The sequence below is a fragment of the Notothenia rossii genome (genome assembly GCF_949606895.1).
Source record: "Notothenia rossii genome assembly, chromosome: 10".
Taxonomy (NCBI): Eukaryota; Metazoa; Chordata; class Actinopteri; order Perciformes; family Nototheniidae; genus Notothenia; species Notothenia rossii.
Window position 1 is genome coordinate 14,655,460 of NC_136908.1, and position 20,095 is coordinate 14,675,554.

The following is a 20,095-nucleotide window of genomic DNA, read 5'->3' on the forward strand; positions in this document are numbered from 1 at the left end:
TAATGGGCAACACCACACACACACCAAGAAGGCCTTTCTGATCTGCTCAGAGACAACAGGGGAGGGGGTGAGGCTGGGTTCAAACCCCCATCCATAAATTCTCCGTGTGTATCCAGGAGGATTGTAGAGAAGGGGGGGGCAGACAGATGGGAAGGGACTATAAGAAACTGAGGAGGGTGGAGGAAAGTACAAAATGAAAGTGGTCGAGAAAATATAATAATAAAAGATGGAAAACCCAAGGGTGGACTAGCAACCCCCGACCACACACACACACACACACACACACACACACACACACACACACACACACACACACACACACACACACACACACACACACACACACACACACACACACACACACACACACACACACACACACACACACACACACACACACACACACACACACACACACACACACACACACACACACACACACACACACACACACACACACACACACACACACACACACACACACACACACACACACACACACACACACACACACACACACACACACACACACCACTGACTCTTACTCATGCGGTCAGCAGAGAAGAAAAAAAAACACAATCAGCTCTACGCACTTACACTTGGCACAAACACATATTTTTTGTGTACTTTGTGTAGTCTGAATATCCTGGCTTTCATGCGATAGGCTCATTGTTATGGGGTTCATATCCTCACTCATTCACAGCAGAGAGCCACACAGTGGTTACGCTGCGCAGCCCTCAGTGAGCTACTGGAGCTCCTCTCACTGCCGCCCAGCTGAGAGCAGTGGTTATATAAGGAGCAGAGGGCCTGTGAGGACAGATGAGCAACAGCAAGATTTACTTTTCATCTCACACCTAGAAAAACATGACAAGAGAAAACAGGAGCAGCTCTGAATGCCACGGTTGCCCTGGTAACATGCTAACAATGACAATGCTAACATGTTGATGTTTAGAAAGTACAATGTTTACAGTGTTTGATTTAAAGCGAAGCTTAAATGTATTGTTAGAACATTAACATTTGCTATTTATAAGTGTATGTATCACAACAATAACACATATTATTGATTATTTTGACTACTTTTACTTATGTTCTATTAAAAAGGAATAAAAGTAGACCACCTGTTGTTCACGTAAAAACTGTTGTTCCTGTTGGCCACATTTGTCATGTTTAATCACTGTTTGAATGACTAGGAAGCATGATGGTGTGTTTGGATGGAAATAGTTAAGCATGTTTGCAATGGGCTTTTCCAAATAAAAGCACATCTTGACGTTATTTTTGTAGGTTTTGGCCAATGATGAAACAGTCAAGAGGCAACACTGAAGTCACTGATCTTTCTCTGTTAACCACAAATGTCTGTATAACATGTTGGGTGTCCATGTTGAGCTATTTAAGTTCAGAACAAAAAGTATGGACCAAAACTCCCATGTCGCTATTTGGCTAAAATACCACAAAGAAATGTCTTCATCTCTTCTCTTGTTCTTCAGTTCCCCTCCCCAGAGTTATGGCCTCCCAACTCCACTCCTCATTCCTCCGATCTGGTCATCTCCACTGTCAACCCTCCACTCCCTACATCTGCCCCTCCCTCCACATACCACTTAAGCCCAGATAACAACCACAAACCACCTATTCGACACCAGCAATTCCCAACACATACCTCCCACCCCCTCCGAAGAGGCTGTGATTTTAGAATAGGACATGTCAGGACAGGCGAGGAAGGCCAGACCACCATCTTGAGACCAGATAACCTCTGACTCAGAGCAGACCTTTTATCTGCTGTCACTAAAACGCAATCTAAATGGAGGTTTATCAGGATAGCTCTGCACAAGATGAATCACTTTGTCTCCAAACAAAAAGATCTGAGAACAAACTCAGTTTCTACCAGTTTGTAGGCACTGTGACAGACATATCGAAACAACCGTCTTCTATATTTGTGTAGAGAATGACCCAATTCCCCCAAAGGCAACATTAAAGTTTCATCAGAGATTGAGAACAAAATCTACTTTTTGCAAGTTTTTTCAAAGCAGCTTTCCAGACGCAGGCTGGGGGTCGAGTTAAATTTGGATGTCTGGATCATGGAAACTCAGCAGGAGATTTGAGTTCATTATTCAAACCGTTTTTTTTATCATTTAACTCTCAGTGCCTCCAATGCGTCAGAAAACCTCCAAGCCAAATAATTTTCCCTACCCGTCCCACTTTAAAATTCTGCAGCCTACACGCCTTATGAAACAACTATCAGCTGTGAAAACTTTAAGGAGGCACTCCTCCTGTAAGAATGCAAGGCCTGCGTTTCCCCCCAAAAACCACACTTGCGCTCACAGATGGAAAGACATATGTATGTGCATGAAACACATGCTGCACACAGCCACCCACACACACACACAGGGAGGGAGGCAATATTCCCAAAATGAGCAAGTGGGTGTTCTTGAGGAGAAGAAAAGGTCAAGTGCTCCATGTGTGAGACGTCAATAGACTTTAAAGCTTGAAAGTCTTCATCATGGCTGCTCGAACAAAGCCCCTCCACGTCAGATTTATCATCTTTGTTTTGCTTTTTACAGAGGCTTCATAATTCTTCTATTGAATTAACTGTGTAAGACGACAAATGAAGTTACTTGAGAGTGATGGAATTAAAGAAAAAGTCAGAAGATCACCAATCGAAACCCTGAATATCTGTACAAACTGTATTTAATTTCACAGAAATACCGTTTGTTTTTATTAACCTTCTCGTCAAAATTGTTGCCGTTAATTAAAGATTGAGTTACCACAGTCTCTATATTAATAAACTAATGGATCATGCTCTCCTTAATGGAAAAATCTGAATTTAACTTACTGTGAAGATTTTCTCTGTCTAATACGAAAAAAGTATCTATTTTAGGTTTTAGGTAATGCTGATATTCCTTGAAATCGCATTCAGTTTATCTGCACTGCTGTGTTTAAGTAGTTTTGGGGGAAAACCCAACCAAACAACCAAGCGTCTGACTTTCCTCCAAACCACACAGTCATAATTCCTTTAATGAGACTTTGGAGAGAAAGGGGAGGAAATGAGTGTGAGTGTTTGTGTGTGGGTCCCTGTATAGGGAGATCTAGAAAGTGAAAGATGGAGAAAGAGAGTGCAAAGAAGGAGTGAAAAGAAAGCAGGCTGAGACTGAGGGACCAGATGCAGGAAATAAAGAGCGTCTGGGTAAAACGAGAGGAGGTGAGTGGAGTCTGGGAACAGAAGCTGGTCCAGCATCCCTGCAGCCCGCCTCAGCTTGGCACAAACACGCTGCTACCCCTCGTCTCCATCCCCCTTCAAACAGCTTAGCCACGGCCCAAACTGGCTGGCAGGGAAGCAAAGCACTTCCACTTAACCATATCAAAGTCAGCCTGGCACTGAAAGAGCATTTAGCCCTGAAGAAAATGTCTTTTTTCTCAGAAACAGAATGAGCAGTCTGGGGGAAATCCTCGCTGCAAGCGGCATGCTTATTAAGGGGATATATTTTCCTGTTGTTTTGTTTTCATTTCAATGTGTACTGGAACTGACTGAGAAATGAGGATGTGTGATAGCGTGACAAATTATTGCTTTTGATCAACTTTGAGGACATGCAGCTTAAAAAATGAGTGTAGCTCAATTGGCAGGATTTGAAAAATAATGGGATTTGAAAATATCAAAGAATTCACACTAGTCTCTCGGTAGGCAGGGTCTTTTTAAAGCACAGAGAGCAGGAAAAAAGTGATTCGACACACCATCTGGCAGGTAGAAAGCTTCTAACAACTGGAGACACACACAGTTGGCCTCTTACTTTGAAAACAGACAGTTATCTTCAGTATTGCTGCTCTGGTTCAGCTGGCAGATCCACTATGGTGGTATCACTGCACAATACATGACAAAAGAATGATGCCCTTTGACCTCCATCCTCAACAAAACTGGAAGGACATTTTTTAAATCACTGACCTGGTTCTGTCTGTGTAAAAAAAAAAAAACATAAACACACTGCCAGAAGGGTCACAACAACATTTTCCCTCAATTTAAACTTGTTTTACATGTCTCAAGGAAACACACAATGACCTAAGGGCTGTGCATTACTCACAGCACATCATCTGTCAAAGGGACTCACACAAATTACACAAACAACATATTTAGAGGCTCAGACATGCTCCAAACCTCTGCAATTCACAGACATACCGTTTGCTTTTATGACAACATAGTAGATAATAAAGCCCATTTCCACCTATATGTTCAAGCATCCCCCAACAACAGATGTATTCATATGGGTATGGATTACACCTGGGACTATTCAGATTTAAATCAATAAAACAGCAATAAAATCGATTAAAAAGAAAATATCTTTGGTTTATGTGTGTTTACCCTGCAATGAGTTGGACCTTTGGTGAACTCACATCGCAATGATCCACTAACCCACTGCCCCGGAAAACAAGCTTTCCCCCACAGCTGAGAGAAAGGAGTAGTTTTCTGAATGCTCCGGTGTTTTTTTTAACTGTTTTTAAAGCCTTATAAAGTGGCTCAGGACTTTGATTTAACTAACCTCAGCAAAACTTCAGTAGCGGCTCCTCAGCGGCGTCTCTGCGCGTCTACCTGCGCCTCTCCATCCATGCGTTCATAAAAAAAAGAGAAAGTGAGTCCTCGCCAAATGTGTTGCGCCTGTTCGCGATGTAAATCAGAAAAAAAAGAAACTCCCACAAGAATGAGCCAGCCGCCCGGATGAGCGATGGTTGGTCGACGTCTGTTCCCCGGTGAGACTCGATGCAGCGGCAGAGCAAACACTGAGCCCCTCACTCACATTCCTGTTTGTGTTTGCAGCGCTCAGCCTGAACAACGGAGAGCCAATCAGAGGCGAGGGATGTCACGGGGAGGGGGCGGGGTCAGATAATTGAGAGAGTGTGTGTGTGTGTGTGTGTGTGTGTGTGTGTGTGTGTGTGTGTGTGTGTGTGTGTGCGCGCGCGCGTGTGGGGGGAAAGCATTATGGTCTGTCTATTTCTCTTTGTCTCTGTCTTTCCCATAAAATAAAATAAGATGAGCTTTATAGGTGTAATTTCAGATTGATCAATACTTCTAAATACAGCGTAATACCAATAAATAAGAAAATAAAAGGTTAATAAAACCAGAAGATAATGGTGCATTTTGAAATATAATACATTATTTTGATATATTAACATTTTTGTTAATTGCCAGTATATCTTGTTAAACACGTTAAGCTGTATGTCAGCGAAGGTGATACTGGGTGATTGAATTTTCACTTAAAAACTAGAGACAGTTAAAATCATCATGTATTGCTGTTAATGTAAGTGGAGAAACAAATAAAAAATAAAGATCTTGAACTTTATAAAGTCCTTATGAATGAAATCTCTCTCACACACAAAAACATCCATTGGGGTCATAAGTTTCTGTTTTATCTGACATTCACATGTTAATCAGTTGTATAAAGATATGTTTGTGCCTTGTGCAAAAAGCTAATACAAAACATACGTGCCTTTGAGGTTATTCAAAACAGTGTAATGTGTAACTGAATGTGACTGTGGACTGTAAACTGCACTTCAGGCACCGAAAACTTCAAAAATTGCCATATTTGAAGGTAAAAGTATGAAGTTCATGACCTCTTTACAGCTCTGCACACACTCACAGTGCATTCTGGTATGTAATGTATTGCCACAGGCTATTTATGCACACCAGTCTAGCCTGCAGGGCAAATCAACGCCTGACCTCCAGATTTAACCAGCTGTCACTTTATGAACTGTCTCGAGCATTTCTCTTCGACCTTGTACTCCGGACAGCAGCAGGGCCTTTTTTGGAATAGAGAGAAATCAGATCCTTTCAGCATTGTCGGTTTAAACTTAAACCTTTCATGTTCACTTGAATGTTATCCCAGAGGTTGAGTACGACCTGCCTCATTCTATAGCGATTTACCAGTGCATGAAATACGTTTTATTTGTCCTCGTAGATGTATTGGCAGGTTGTGAAAATGATGGTGTGATTATCTGTGATTACACAGCTTAACAACGGAGGCTTTTTTAAAATTGCCTTTCCAATCCTCAAGTGGGTTTACAGCGGTTGCTTTACCTCTGACAAATTGAATTACATGGAAGGGAACCATGTAAACACAAACACCTCCATCTTTAGGAGCAACAAACAGCATGAAGCACACACAGGTGTTGCTGTTTGAGGTCTGTTGAAGACACATTTCTGTGGGACGACTTGGTCTTATGTAGAGCGAGGTCTTGAGGTGCTCCTGTCAGCATAATTGCCCTCCATAAGTGGATATTCTGTTCCGCTGAGTCCATACAAATCCAGTTCAGCTCGCCCTCCCAAGAAGCTAAGGGAGCAGAAAATGGCTTGTCCCTTTTAATCCATCAGTTTGGTATTAGTAGAGGAAGAGATTTCATAATGAGGTGTTGGTATGATTGGTTAAAGGTTTCGTCACCCCTGGTCCTTCTTATTAGTTTGAGTACAGATTTGGAAGTTTTTTTTTGAAAGTGCTTTGTTGTTTCTATTACAAGATAAATTATCTTTGTTGACAAAGTGCCAAAAGAACGACACAGATAACCTTTCCAAAAATAACAGCAAGGAGAAAGCTCTCCTCAGAGGGTTGTTGGTTTGGAATCAATACGAAAAGCTGGCAAAGAAAATAAAAGCTATCTATAAATGGCTTCATTGCTGGGAAGATACCGTAAGTGCTGGAAGGATGGAAAGAGTCAAGCAGAAGTTCAAACCTAGCTTGCATTCTGAGTCATTATATTAGCAGTCATACTCCACTGACGTCCAGAAATGAACTGTCATTGTATGAATGGAAGACAGGCTTGCAGAGGCAGAGAAAAATTGGAAACAAAGTGCAGCAAACAATAGTCTCCCTTCATCATGCCTCTTATAGTTTACCATTTTGGGAAATAAGATCATTTACTTTCTTGATCAGAGTTAGATTGAACATAGAGACTGTCTTGGAGGCCATTGGTTGCCTGAAAAGCTCACAGACAAGAAAATACTCCTGCACACACCTGAACTCCATAACATGTTGTATTGACACCTTCATTTTGGAGAGTATAGGTAGCAAACAAACTAGATTGATTGATGTTATTAATAAGCTTTAAGATGTTGGTAGAAGGCTATTACCTCCTGTTTCCAATATGTATAAGAGCGCTATAAGATGTGCTGGCTGCCCTAAACTTAGCAGACGGACGTGAAAGTCATATCAATCAAAGCAGATATTTATATTTTTAAAAGCATTGAGATCAATTAACACCTTCCTTTATACCAACTGCAACAAAGTAAACTGATTGTCCACAGCATCTCCACATGCCACATGTTGTGCGAGAGAGCCTTTCCATCTGAGGCTGTCAAATGTATTCAGTCACACCTCAACCTAACTGACCCAATAGTCCTTCTTTGTCTCAATGTTCTTTGGATACTCATTCTTCAACTGTAGTATCGTACATTACTCTGTACAAAATGTAAAACCACACTCCGCCTACATTCCTCTGTCATTTCTACTATGAAATGCTTCATAAAAATATTCAGGGAACGCTGGTGTGCGCGCGCACACACACACACACACACACACACACACACACACACACACACACACACACACACACACACACACACACACACACACACACACACACACACACACACACCCCTGGCTCTCTCTCTTCCGCCTTGACTCTCAGCTGCTGAACAGCTCAGCCTGTAATTATGGCTGTCATCAGCAGCCCCTGACTAGCGGCTATATTTACTGAGGACCAGCGCGCACAAACACATTCACACAAAGACATGAACGCAGTTACACCTGCAACTACACATGCAAACACACACATACACACTAACACATACCTAACTATTTAAAGCAGGTGTCAATCAAAATCACAGCAACAGGTAATTTAGCATCGAGCTAATCTGCATCCTCAGCCCTAATCCCCTTAAGAATTTTCTCAGGAAGCAGAAATTTCACTCTGGCTCACATAAAGAGACGGGGGACAAAGTGAAACCGTGAGAATTTTCATCAATTTAAGATCTTAACTTTCACAGCCTTAATTGTCCAGCTTCCTGTTCGAAAGATTAACTTAAAATCACGTTGAAAGAATAGAAAAAAGGCTTTATAGCCTTGTTGAGTACATATTTATATTGTAATACTCCATGTAAGAAGAATATGTGTTGGAAATTATATTTTATTCTTGCAGAAGACACTGAAACACCCTGAAATACTTTAAACCTGCATTTCAGTGCATTTTTCACATTTCAACTTTTGCAGAATACTCTTGACCTTCAATAAAACCCACTCCGATACCCTCTCTCCCTGTAAACCATAACTGTGACACATTGGGAATATAAACAGTATCTAAAGGTAAGTGTGCTCATTCATAAGTCCATTCATATTCGAAGGTATGAATGAAATCCCACACTGACCTCCCAGCAGAGACAGTCCTTTCCTTCTGTAGCCACATCTGCTGCAGGTCACCACCATCGACCTCCTGCTCCACATGAAGCGCGGCATTGAATCAGTCAGTCTCTTTACAACCAATTCTGCTATCTTATCCTGTTCAGCATTTAATATGTCCTTCATTCATAATCTTTATCCTACTACTTCTTTGTATATTCTTCTCTAAACATTGCCTTCGTCTCTGCCTGACAACGTTTGACAACTAAACCAGGATATGTTGGAGAGGCCACATGACTGGAGGGCAGGGAGGTCAAGGCAAAGGGATGTACAGGCACAGCTGACCGTGTGTGTGCAAGAGGGAGAGTGTGAGGTACTGAAAGTGCCGCCTCTTCTCCGGTTACTCTCCCCATTTAGTTCGACTCATTGTCGGACTTCCCCAGAGTTGTAAATGCCTAGCTTGAATCCAAGTGAAATCTCCAAAATGTCAACTCAACCTTAGTTTCTGTTTACAGCTGAGACATAAAAAAAACACAAAGTGTGTGTGTGTAGCTTTAAATACACAAGTGTGTCTACTGTATTAAACATTTAAAGCTTCTATATGCCTGTGCAAAGCTGCTTTTCATACTGTGTGTCTTCAGCGTGAAGCTGTGCGCTGCCCTGTGGCGCAGCTCCGTGATGGGGCTCCTTTGCTCTGTAATGACAGGTTGTGTGTTGCAGAGCCTCTGCCCTGAGGGTCTCGGAGACACGTCAGAGGTCTGCAGACTGCAGGTAGGGCCAACAATATCATCTCAATGGTGACCTCAGCAGTGGTGTAAGAAGAACTCACTTTCACTTACTCTGTTACAAGTCCAGCATTCAAAATTTTACTTTAGTCAAAGTATTAGCATCAAAATATACTTAAAGTGTCAAAAGTAAAAATACTTGATGGCTAATTTCAGAATATGTGTATAAATCACTGGATTATGACTATGGATGCATTGTGTTTATCACAGCTGATACTTGGATACTATTACTAGTATTTACTGTTGCTGGGTACCTTAATCTATAATTATTATGTGTCAATATGTTTATCTATTAGTTCATTTATATTGAATTAGCTAATTACCTGAATCTGCACAGCAATTAAAGCTGTCAAATAAATCTAGTGTAGAAAAAATAACAACATTGGCTTCCAAAATGTACAGGAGTAAAAATATAAAGAAGCTTAACATAAAGATATTTAGGTCAATAAAAGAATCCATAAGTGAAAAATAAACGTTTTATCCGCCCTGTGATTCTGATCGGCTCCAAATTGTTGTTTTTAATATTCATAAAACAGTAATATTCTTATGACCAGCTGCATGATTCTGTAAGTAGGACTTGATCTCCAAAAGTCCCCCAGGTCAGCCCTCTGTGAAGAGTCATGGGTGGTCTGTTACATTTGATGTAAACAGGATTACCTCATTGTGAGAAACTCCAAACCACAACGTACGCCCAGTGTTGCCCGCAGCATGGATTGTCATGGTAACCACATGTGAATTGTAAAGGAAAGGTCAGAAGTACAGTGAAAGTACCATTTTAGATATAAGCAGTATGTAAACATATGTGACCAAATAAAAACACCTACTGTACAGACAAAAACAAATCGTATATAATCTGGTTTACAGGATGTAGATAGCATTAAAAAATAAATTCCAAAATGCAATTTATATTTTTCCGTCGTTTAGCCTCCCATCTTGTTATTCTTCTACTCTGATAGTGAAAAAGGAAAATAATTTATATATATTGCGTCTGTTGGCAAAAGTAGGTCAGTGGAGCCCACTGTCAGATGCAGAAAGAGGGAGATGTGATGTTATATTCCAGCTCCAGAGGGTCCCCTCAGGTCAGAGCTATTCCCACACAGAGCGTCCACTGACGCACAAACTACAGCGCTGTCGTGTTCTTCATTGTTGTAACACTGAGACGACATCTGTGGCCAGACAGTGGAGGTGTGGGTGGGTGGGCTGCCAAGGTGTGCATGTTGAGGATGGAAGACAATGCTCGCGTGTGTGACAGGTTACAGAGGAGTGGGTCGGGTCAGGGCGTGTGTGTGTGTGTGTGTGTGTGTGTGTGTGTGTGTGTGTGTGTGTGTGTGTGTGTGTGTGTGTGTGTGTGTGTGTGTGTGTGTGTGTGTGTGTGTGTGTGTGTGTGTGTGTGTGTGTGTGTGTGTGTGTGTGTGTGTGTGTGTGTGTGTGTGTGTGATGGTAGGGTAAGTAGATCAGGTCGGTTTTAGATCATTCTCCAGCAGTGACCTCTCTGGCCCTAAAGACGCCCCTCCTCTCCTATATGTCCACTAAAGCTCAGATATGCACTTCCACCAAATCAAATTATCACCCACAACATTTGACAGAAAGTTGACGGACAGGAATGAACATTAATTAAATGACTTCCCAGTCAGACTGCGACACTCCGGGCCAAAAACTGCTGCAGGGAGAGTACAATTCATAGCTGAAGTCATGGTAGCATTGTAAAGTCACCATATGATAAATGGAGAGCTAAGTTCACCAATACAAGGGTTTGCACCTGAAAAATGTGTTGAAGAGAAAGATATTGTATGATTAATTGTAAGTGTAAGAAAAGTCCACTTTGATCTTGCCGTTATAACAGAGAGTATGGATCCTTTGAACTCTCTTAAGCAATTATTCTGCCCTACCATTAACCAAATCATTCCTCATTACATCTTACCAGCTAAAAATATTATTAAACAGCATTTTAAGCAGATATTTTAGAGCAGACGCAGGTGAAATTTCTCTTATAATAATAATATTTTCAAACGGCTTTCCTGATTCGTTTTTTTAATCTTTTCATACTAAACCGTCAGATGTTTCTCTATGCTGATAGATCAGCCCCCTCCCCTCAGGTCTCTGTGATCCTGAGCCTCGGTGGGCACTGCGCGGCTCAGAGGAGGATTCAGTTTCCTGGGTTGGCCTCACAAGGCAAGTTCAGACAAGAGACAGAGAGAGAAATGGATTTGTGAAATCTGACCTGGCTTCTTGTCTTGCAGGCTCTCCACAAGCTCTATAGCTCATGCTGATGTCTGAGAGAGAGTGTGTGTGTGTGTGTGTGTGTGTGTGTGTGTGTGTGTGTGTGTGTGTGTGTGTGTGTGTGTGTGTGTGTGTGTGTGTGTGTGTGTGTGTGTGTGACCCTCTTGGCAAGAGTTGAAAGCTTCTACAGTAGAAGTAAGATAGATTTCATGTCATCAGCATCACCTCAAAGCTCATATTTGATGTCACATTCTCCCTAAAATTAAATATAATTATGTGGTTGCAATTTAAAATGCTATGAGTTAGCTTCAATGTAATCATATCTGTTTTCTTGAGAATAAGCATTTCATCCTTAGATACAATGAAATGCACCAAATCTGTGTCAAGGCAAAATTAGCTAGGGCCAACTGTTATGTTAGCCAACAGATTAGTTTAGCTCTGTTTATGTTGACTGTCAACAACCGCGTGTTTAAAACTGCAAACATTATCTTTTTATAATCATTTTTTCTTTGTATTGTTGTCTCTTGTTTCTTAGATTTCCAGAGAAATGCTAACAATCTAGAACCGTTTCAAGACAAGCTGCTGTTCTGTGGAAATTAGATTAAGTGTTTCTTTAAAATAAGCCTGCATGTTGTGTCATGTCTTTACATACTCAGGGTTATTGGTTCCCTCTTTAAATCTCAGGTGTTGTTTTGCTGAGAACATTAAATAAAAGCCCTTTGGCAAAGTCTGAAGCGGAGGCTTAAAGAGCAACTCTACATCAAAGCTTGAACACCATTTAAGGTGTCCTGGCCCCTCAAACCATTACATACACCCCTCCCCTCAGGATTTATCTAATAACTACATCTTAGTAGTTAAGAAATTATCTTAATCTTTGGAGGGACTTTGGCTGAATGGAGAACCTCCATTAAATCCGAGTGATTGACATGTCATTGTGCCGGAAGGTTTCAAAAAACAAACTAAAAAACAAACAAACAATAGCTGTTGAGCCCAGCGATTAGTGGTTTTGTCAAGTAATTGGTAGTCAGGGAAGGAGTGGTAACGCATCCTATTGCAAAAATAAACAGCACGACACATTCCTGCATCAGAACGGATCACAACTCAACGACAGGGATTCATTTCAGCTGCAAAGCGACAACAAACAGCAAGTTTAAAATTCAAATCAGACATCTCAAAGGAAGAGTTATTTCCTATGTGGCCCTTGAGTGTAAATGCAATTCAGTGTCCCTTCCTCCTCACATTTGACTGAAGGCAGCTCCTTCCTTCCTTCTGACCCCGTTAGTCAAACACAGGTTTATTTAGACACCAAACAGTAAGGCTTCATTCCAACCAGAAAACCATTACTCACATACTCAACTATATTTTTTCTGCCATTAAAGCACTTCTACTGCGGTTTTCCTTCGGGACACACTACTCTCTCTTGTACCTTACTTTTGCAGCCTGCCTGCTAATGTGCTAACAACCACATGAGTACTGTAGCACCGCAAAATCAAGCCGTTTGAATTACTCATAAGGAGGAAGAAGGAGTTAAAGAGGCCATTGTGTTTATTTTGGTCTCAATGAAGCTGCTGTGCACTTTCACTGATATCCTTTTGTCATTCAGTGAAGCCATTTTCCTTGCAAAATGTGTGCTGGGCATGTGTGTGGTGAAGTGTGATAACAAGGGAAGAAAGCAGCGTTGTGTTTGTGAGTAGAACCACTTTAGGCAGTGGCTGTAGTTTCTATATGATCTGAATGGAACCGTTCAGTTCGGGCGAGTGTTTGGTGAGGGGCTCTTCAGGGATGACAAGCAGAGACTTTGTTTTTTTGTACCATCCCATCGTCATCCCAGCATGTAATATTTCAAGTTGGATGTTATTTATAGCTGTTTGTTCCAATCGTTGTTATCTCAGCTATGGAGGTCATGTATTTGGTCCTGTTTGTTTTCCATTTTGTCTCCAGGATTACAGAATTAATACTGACTCGATTTTCATGAAACTCAGTTGAAGGGTGGTGCACGGGCCGAGGAAGAACCCAGTACATTTTGGTGCGGATCAACACGTTGTTTTTTTTTTCACCTATGGAAACTTTGAGTGTCCTTCTAGTTTTAATTTGTATTCTGGGTAAACTACCCCTATAATCCAGTTTCAAATCACCCTCCCTCTTTACTGACTACCTTAGTAAACTCAGTGGTGAAATGTGTATATGTATGTGGGAACCATTATTTCTAAATACAGAGGGCACTACTGGGTCAACATGTGCTCCACATTTCATGACCTGTCTACTGTGAGTCCCTAATCATGTTTCTGCAAAGTAACTGCTTTTTGCTATGACTAAAAAGAGTGAGCGCTGTCAGAGGCCAGACTGAAGCTGAAACACATTGGTCCCACTGAGCAAAGCAAACCTACGGACATGAACTGGACTCACTGAGTGTGAGTGAAGAGGAGAGGCAGGGAAAGGGAGAGAGAAAGTTTGCTTGTGGCTGTGTTACTGCTTTGTTAACGATCTGACATCTCCACTGCCGGGCTAAAAGTAGTGCTCCTTTAGTCATAATTCAGTGTGCAGAACAGCAGCTGTAGAAAGACAAGTTAGTCTAACAATGCTTCATACAACCCTATTGTCTCTGGGAGTGCAGAGATGAAAGCAAATACATCTTAAACTCTTTTTATTACAGTAACTCTGAGGCAACTTTTAGTTATATTCATACAAACTGTGATGTCAGTAACATTCTTTATGGCCTACAAAAATATGCAACAATTAGAAAGCCCAAAAATAATAATAAATCAAATTTCCGACCGGGGTATTAATCTGGCGACCCCATTGGATTCATTTTGGTAACCCATTGTTTAATTCAGATCCCTATGTTGGGCACACCATTGCAAAATCTAATATTTTACACTTTAAGCTGAGTTCATTCAACACTGAATTCAAATTGCATGGGTAGAAAAGCTCAAAGATTTTAGGCCCAGCCACTACTAATAATGAAACTAATGGTTTACAAAGAAATATAGGCCAGTAGTACATTTGCATTAATCACCAAAAAGGAATGAAGTGCTTGAATATTCAACACAAAACACACAGTATCATTTCCATCACTAACACAAAGAGCTAATTAGAGAAGAAAATATAATAAAATCTATATTCTGCAACCTTCAGCCGAGTCTGTGAACAAACACACTGATGCCTGCAGCCTGCTGGCTAACCTCCACACAAATCTCTGCGCTGTGATTGGACGGATTGTTGGGGAGAATCATCTGGCTGCGTACCTCTTGGCTGTATGGTTCAAAGGGAACGTCACATTACCAGCGGTGTGTCTCAGTCAGAAGTGGGTCAGTGGAAGCATTAACATATATTACACACCAAATGATGCTATGTGGGAATATCCTCCGCTCACTGTCCACTCATCATCAGGGCTGAGGCTGCAGAGCACTTAGAGCCGGTATGGAGCTTAAATATGTCATACAATGTGCACAATGCAAGCTGTTGGTCTGCAATTAAACACTTTTATAAGCAGTTTAAAAGATAATACATGCTCAGACTACTTGTGGAATTATGTGCATGTTTGTGTGTGTGTGTGTTTTTCCAACACAGTGTGTATTCAAGAAGTGGACGCCCATTGGTTGGTGGAATACAATTTTGATGCTTCAAGTTTGGCATTTTGGCAATTTTGTTTTTTGCAACTAGTAGTTGCACGAGAAGGTGGAGCAAAATACACTTGAAGACTGAAAAATACATTTTTTGACACACAAATGTTACAGGAATTACCTTCCATGAACTGAAAACTAGCTGTCAAGTTAAAGTTAAAACAGAAAAAAATACAGAGGGCACCCGGAGCAGGAAACCACGTTGGAGCGACCTGTCAATCACAGGGTCGCCCTGCTTCCTCTATTTGACTGTAAATGGGACCACAATTCACATCATACTGTATTGAAATAGACTTGAATGTAGCTTTTGAGATCATAACCTCACCAGGAAAAAGTTAATAAATGAAGTGGGAGTAGAGGGATTTTCTTATAACTCCGATACAACCAGACTTCTTTTTTGTAACCAGTGCAGTCCCCGCCCCTCTTCGCTTCACTGTCAGACACGATGGTTGCTGCTTGTTTACAACGTGGTGGAGGAGACCCGATAAAGTTACCGTTAGGGGACATTTGCAGCCACTATTAAAACACTATCAAATCTATGACTCTGAATCGCTGTAGGGGAAAGGTGAAAAAAAGGCCCCTGGTTCTGTTGCATAAATTATTCAACTCATCAGTCCAACTATGTTATAAAAGGTCAATGCTTAATTATTAGACTCTTTTAAACACAGGCAACATAATGTATGATATAGAGTGACATGATACTGTAAATGCTGGGCTAATGAAGCATCATTATCCATAATGCTTTCGCCACAATCCCGAGGGATCAGTTTTAATGGCTGCAGAAACATTGAACACCAGTCAATTATTACATAACCTGACAGTATTTTTTTACCTCTGAATGATCATCAGCTTGCTGTAACTCATCAATCTGACAGGATGAAAGGTTGTCATTACAGCTGGTTTAAAAATAAAATACAGTGCATGTTGAAAAGATTTTCTTGTGGTGCATAATGCTTGCTTAAAACATCTGCCTGTTATACAAGAACGCCCACACTACAGATGGCAGGGCTGCTTTCAGCTTTCTAAAAAGGGTAAAAGTTGAAAAATCGATAAACAAACCCGTGCACAGAGCTCCTGATACTGGAGACAGGAAGCATTACGTTATCATTAGTAAATGACATCTTACCTTGACTTATTATGACAATCATTGCAACTACTGAACATGGCTTCAACTAGTGGCATGCTGGAGCTTTTCTCCCCCATGAGAAATCAATATTTGTTGGTAACCTTTTAGCATCAGAGCGTATCAGAGCCTGCTTAACCATGCAGCAAACAGCCCCACCTACGCAGCTGAAGAGATCCCTGTGGGCCACACTTCAAGAATCACTTTGCTCTCTTCTTAACCTCCAACTTTACCACAAGTCACAAACCAACCAGTCTGACCTTGCTGCGACCCTCCGCCAGCCGTCCCCACCTGTACTCACGCCTGCTTCAAAACTTTCCAAACTGACCCTTGGCCAGCCTTACCTTCCTGGAAGAAGACATCCTCCGCTTCTCCGCGCATCATCTCATCCAGGTCATCCTCCACAATCTCGGTCATAGCCATCACTATTCCTCTCCTTCTTCTCCCCCTCGTCTCCCTCGGTTGACTAATCGGAGCTTAAGATAGGGTGACTGGGCTGTAAAATTGAATCAACACCGGCTTGGCCTCTTCGCTTCAGGCGATCACCAGCAGGCTCCTCGCTCCAGAAGCAGAGGAGTGGGACTGAGCTGAGATTCAGCTTTCGGCACAAGGATATGTGTGTGTGAGTGTGTGAGTGCAAGGTGAAGAGCGTGCGTGCGTGTGTGTGTGTGTGTGTGAGAGAGAGAGAGCGGACTCCCAGCGACCTTCATTAAGTTTCAGCAACAGTGCTGATTTCATAATATCCTGTGCAGTGAGAGTGTGCGGTTTGGAGAGCACTTGTATGAGTAAGTGTGCGCATGTGTGTGTATGAGGGAGGGTCAGTGTTGTGTGTGTGTGTGTATCCATATGCACAGTATGGTGCTCTACAGTGAGTCAGCTTGAGTGGCTGGTGATAAACAGGAATAATTAGATTCTGTATTTAGACACAGCGAGGACATGCAGAAAGGGTGTGAAAATGTGTGTTTCTGTGTGTATGTGACATGGCGTGTGAGCTCTACATGTCATTCCTTCACAGCTCACTAGGAATCATGGGACCACACTGATTTCTCCCTTTATCTTTTCCCTTGGCCCACATCAGGGGGCCTCAGCAGAGCTGATAACGTCTGCTGTCGTCTGCTGTCGTCTGCTGCTGCTGAAAGGCTCCATGGTGCCGCTCAGGATGCAATACATAAACACACACACACACCTGCTCTGAAGGAGACAGATTAAGACAGTGCAAGTTTCTCTTAAATTCAGTTTTTTCATTTGGACTTCAGCATTGACAAGTTTGAACAACTCTGCAAGTTGTTTAAAAACTCTTCAAACCAACTGGAATGACAAATAGAGTAGATTTTAACCGGTTTCTCTAGCAAAGATGGTCTCCAGAAATAACATAATCTCCTTATTGTTTTGTTTGATACATCTGGGCAGCCAAAGCAAACTTGGTGCAACTTGTGAACCAAACTAACTCCAAACTCTTGTCACATGTAATGACAAACTTTCCAGCCTGTTATGGGCAGAGCACTCTGCTTTTTAAATAGCTTTTATCCATCTTTTCAAGAGGTTTGCACTGACCCCAGGAGGCCCCTTACCAGTGCTGCTTAAGTATTTCATGTCAAAGCCCAGATTACTGTTAGCATGAAGTCTTGTCTCTTTTTCACCTTCGATTTATTTTAAGATGAAAATAACTTTTTTTTAAACGCAGCAATACAGAATGTTGTCAACGTGCCTCCATCTCCCTTCACTGAGCAGCTCTCTGACTCACACACCAATTATACAAAGCAATTCTCAACCCAAATAGAAACTAGGCCTAAAGTCAATTCATTATCACTTTTCCTTCAGACTTCCTCTCCCCTGCCATCGCTTCGCTTTAAGGCCGAAGCTCGAGGGAACGAACTTGAAGACAAACCCAATTTTCACAAAGGCTAGTCCAGACAGTTCAGACACATCACACCTAGCAGGAGATGGGATGAGAGGTCTGAATACATACAGTATGAGGGACATGTGACTGAAAGTTGCTCTCTGTAACTTTTTGCATTATAATACAATACAATAATTATTGTCAGATCAAGTCTGAAATTGTTCCTCCATCACAGCAGCTCCATGTTGGAGGAGTTCGGGTCATAATAATTTAATTGCCATTTCTACACTGTACCTTTGAATTTTAAATGTGCAATATCAGCAAAGTCAACTATTGAGACCCTGAGGCCCTGTATCTCTGATTTGATTGTAACAATTCATATTTGCTGTTCAGGACATGGTTTGGGTTGGACACCAGCCAGCCTCAATGTGTTGTTATGGCAGGTTGATCCATAGAGTTTCTCAAAAGGTTGACCAACTAAAGGTGCTGTTTGCAAACTGACATTTCCTATTAATCTGAGGTCATTAAGGAGAAGGATTTAAGAAATATTATATAGTTAGGAGTTTGTGTTCAGAGACAGTGTGCACGTGTTTGCTGGTTGTTCAGCATTTACTTTTTTAATAAGGAAGTGACATTAACGGTCACTGCTGATTTGACACAGTACTTTTGGTCACCAGGGAGGGGACACTGTTAAAAGCTTCCTAAATTAGACTGTTGCAAAAGTTATTCAGATGATTTGAAAGGAGCCTTGGACTTACGTTTTTCATTGCCATATCTATACTGTAGCTACTGTGCACATGACAACGCCTTGAATCTTGAATCGAAATAGGGAATTGAAACACACACACAGGCGCACTTTTGGACTGGGTGGGACACAGCAGTTTCAGAACATCCTGCTAATCAAAGCGAAGGAGCAACCATTGCCAACAGCGGAATTGGAAATTACAGAAATGATGATGCAATTAACTGCATAAAAGAAAAATAGAAATATGAAAATGCAGAAGTATTGCATGAACTACTTCCAACCAGTGAATTAAAATGTAAAAGGAATAATTTGACTTGTTGCCCAATATGGGGAATCACCGGTCATGCAGGCAAGTAAACAGAAAACACCCTCACATACTGACACTGAGACATGCAAAGCAGAGCCCACTGTCTCATGCAGATACGTCCCACTCCCATCTGTTCAATGATATAATCATCACATGTTCTGGTGACTGTATCCGGCTTTATGTGCAAGATTAAACCAAGGGTTATTCACAGTAAACAATGGCGCATGCAATTATAAAAATGTCCAAATCCGAGCATTGAGACATTTCAACAACTTACTACTTTACAGGCGGCAGTGGCATAAAACGGGGTCACGTCTGGGCTGAATTTGCCTTGCTGCATTTCAATGACTGGATACATTGTTGTAAAAAGGAGAGAAAACCCCCTGCTTCGGGAAATGCAAACGCATATTGCTGGGATGCAAACACACATACGTCCATATAATAATGCTACCAGAACGCTGTGCGCGCGCGCGCGCACACACACACACACACACACACACACACACACACACACACACACACACACACACACACACAGAGTTGTTACTCCGCCATTGCAAAGAGAAGCACAATCAGACCCGCTGCGTACAATGGTGTTGTTTGAATGGGGTCAAACAATGGAGCTCTTTGGCATCTGAATCGAGCAGATGATGATCCCAGGAGGCTGAATAGGCGGCTTCAGCCTCCTACACACTCTCTCCTCTGGCCCTGATAATATGCATCAGTGCGCCGCCTGTTACTGTGCATGGAAATATCCGTTATAAGCAGCAACTCATTAGCATCCAGGCTAATTTTATGTTGCTAGCTAATTTGCAAGCATTCAACCCTTTGCAGATTTATGCTATCTGTTGCACTCCAGGGCTGTAGCCATTGAGGTCACTGAGTTCATGTGCTGTGTTTTTTTGGTAAATGTTGGGTTTTTAACAAGGTGGGGTAAACATTTAACTAAACTTGTTAAATAAACTCAACATACTTGTGAAGTTGAGTAAATTGTTTGTTTTTAATAACAGACTTTATTTTTTTCACCTGCTCACGGCCCTGAAATGCACTGCAGTTCATATTTTTCAAAGTGTCATTTTGAGATAA

General features: G+C 41.6%; 1 protein-coding gene across 6 annotated transcripts in view; it reads right to left on the bottom strand.

Moving 5' to 3' along the window:
• The window catches only part of ripor2 (RHO family interacting cell polarization regulator 2), a 61,701-nt gene that overhangs the window by 39,727 nt on the left and 1,879 nt on the right, over positions 1 to 20,095 (bottom strand). For 2 of the 6 annotated variants that reach the window (XM_079656439.1, XM_079656438.1), the window contains exon 1: positions 16,462 to 16,763. The exons of 2 other annotated variants lie outside the window; for them this stretch is intronic. In XM_079656439.1, the coding sequence (XP_079512565.1) occupies positions 16,462 to 16,540 (79 nt within the window). In that variant the 5' untranslated portion in view covers positions 16,541 to 16,763. Of the gene's footprint in view, positions 1 to 4,523; positions 4,799 to 16,461; positions 16,764 to 20,095 lie in introns of those variants that run through there. 2 more of the 6 variants (XM_079656443.1, XM_079656442.1) reach the window with 2 other exon arrangements.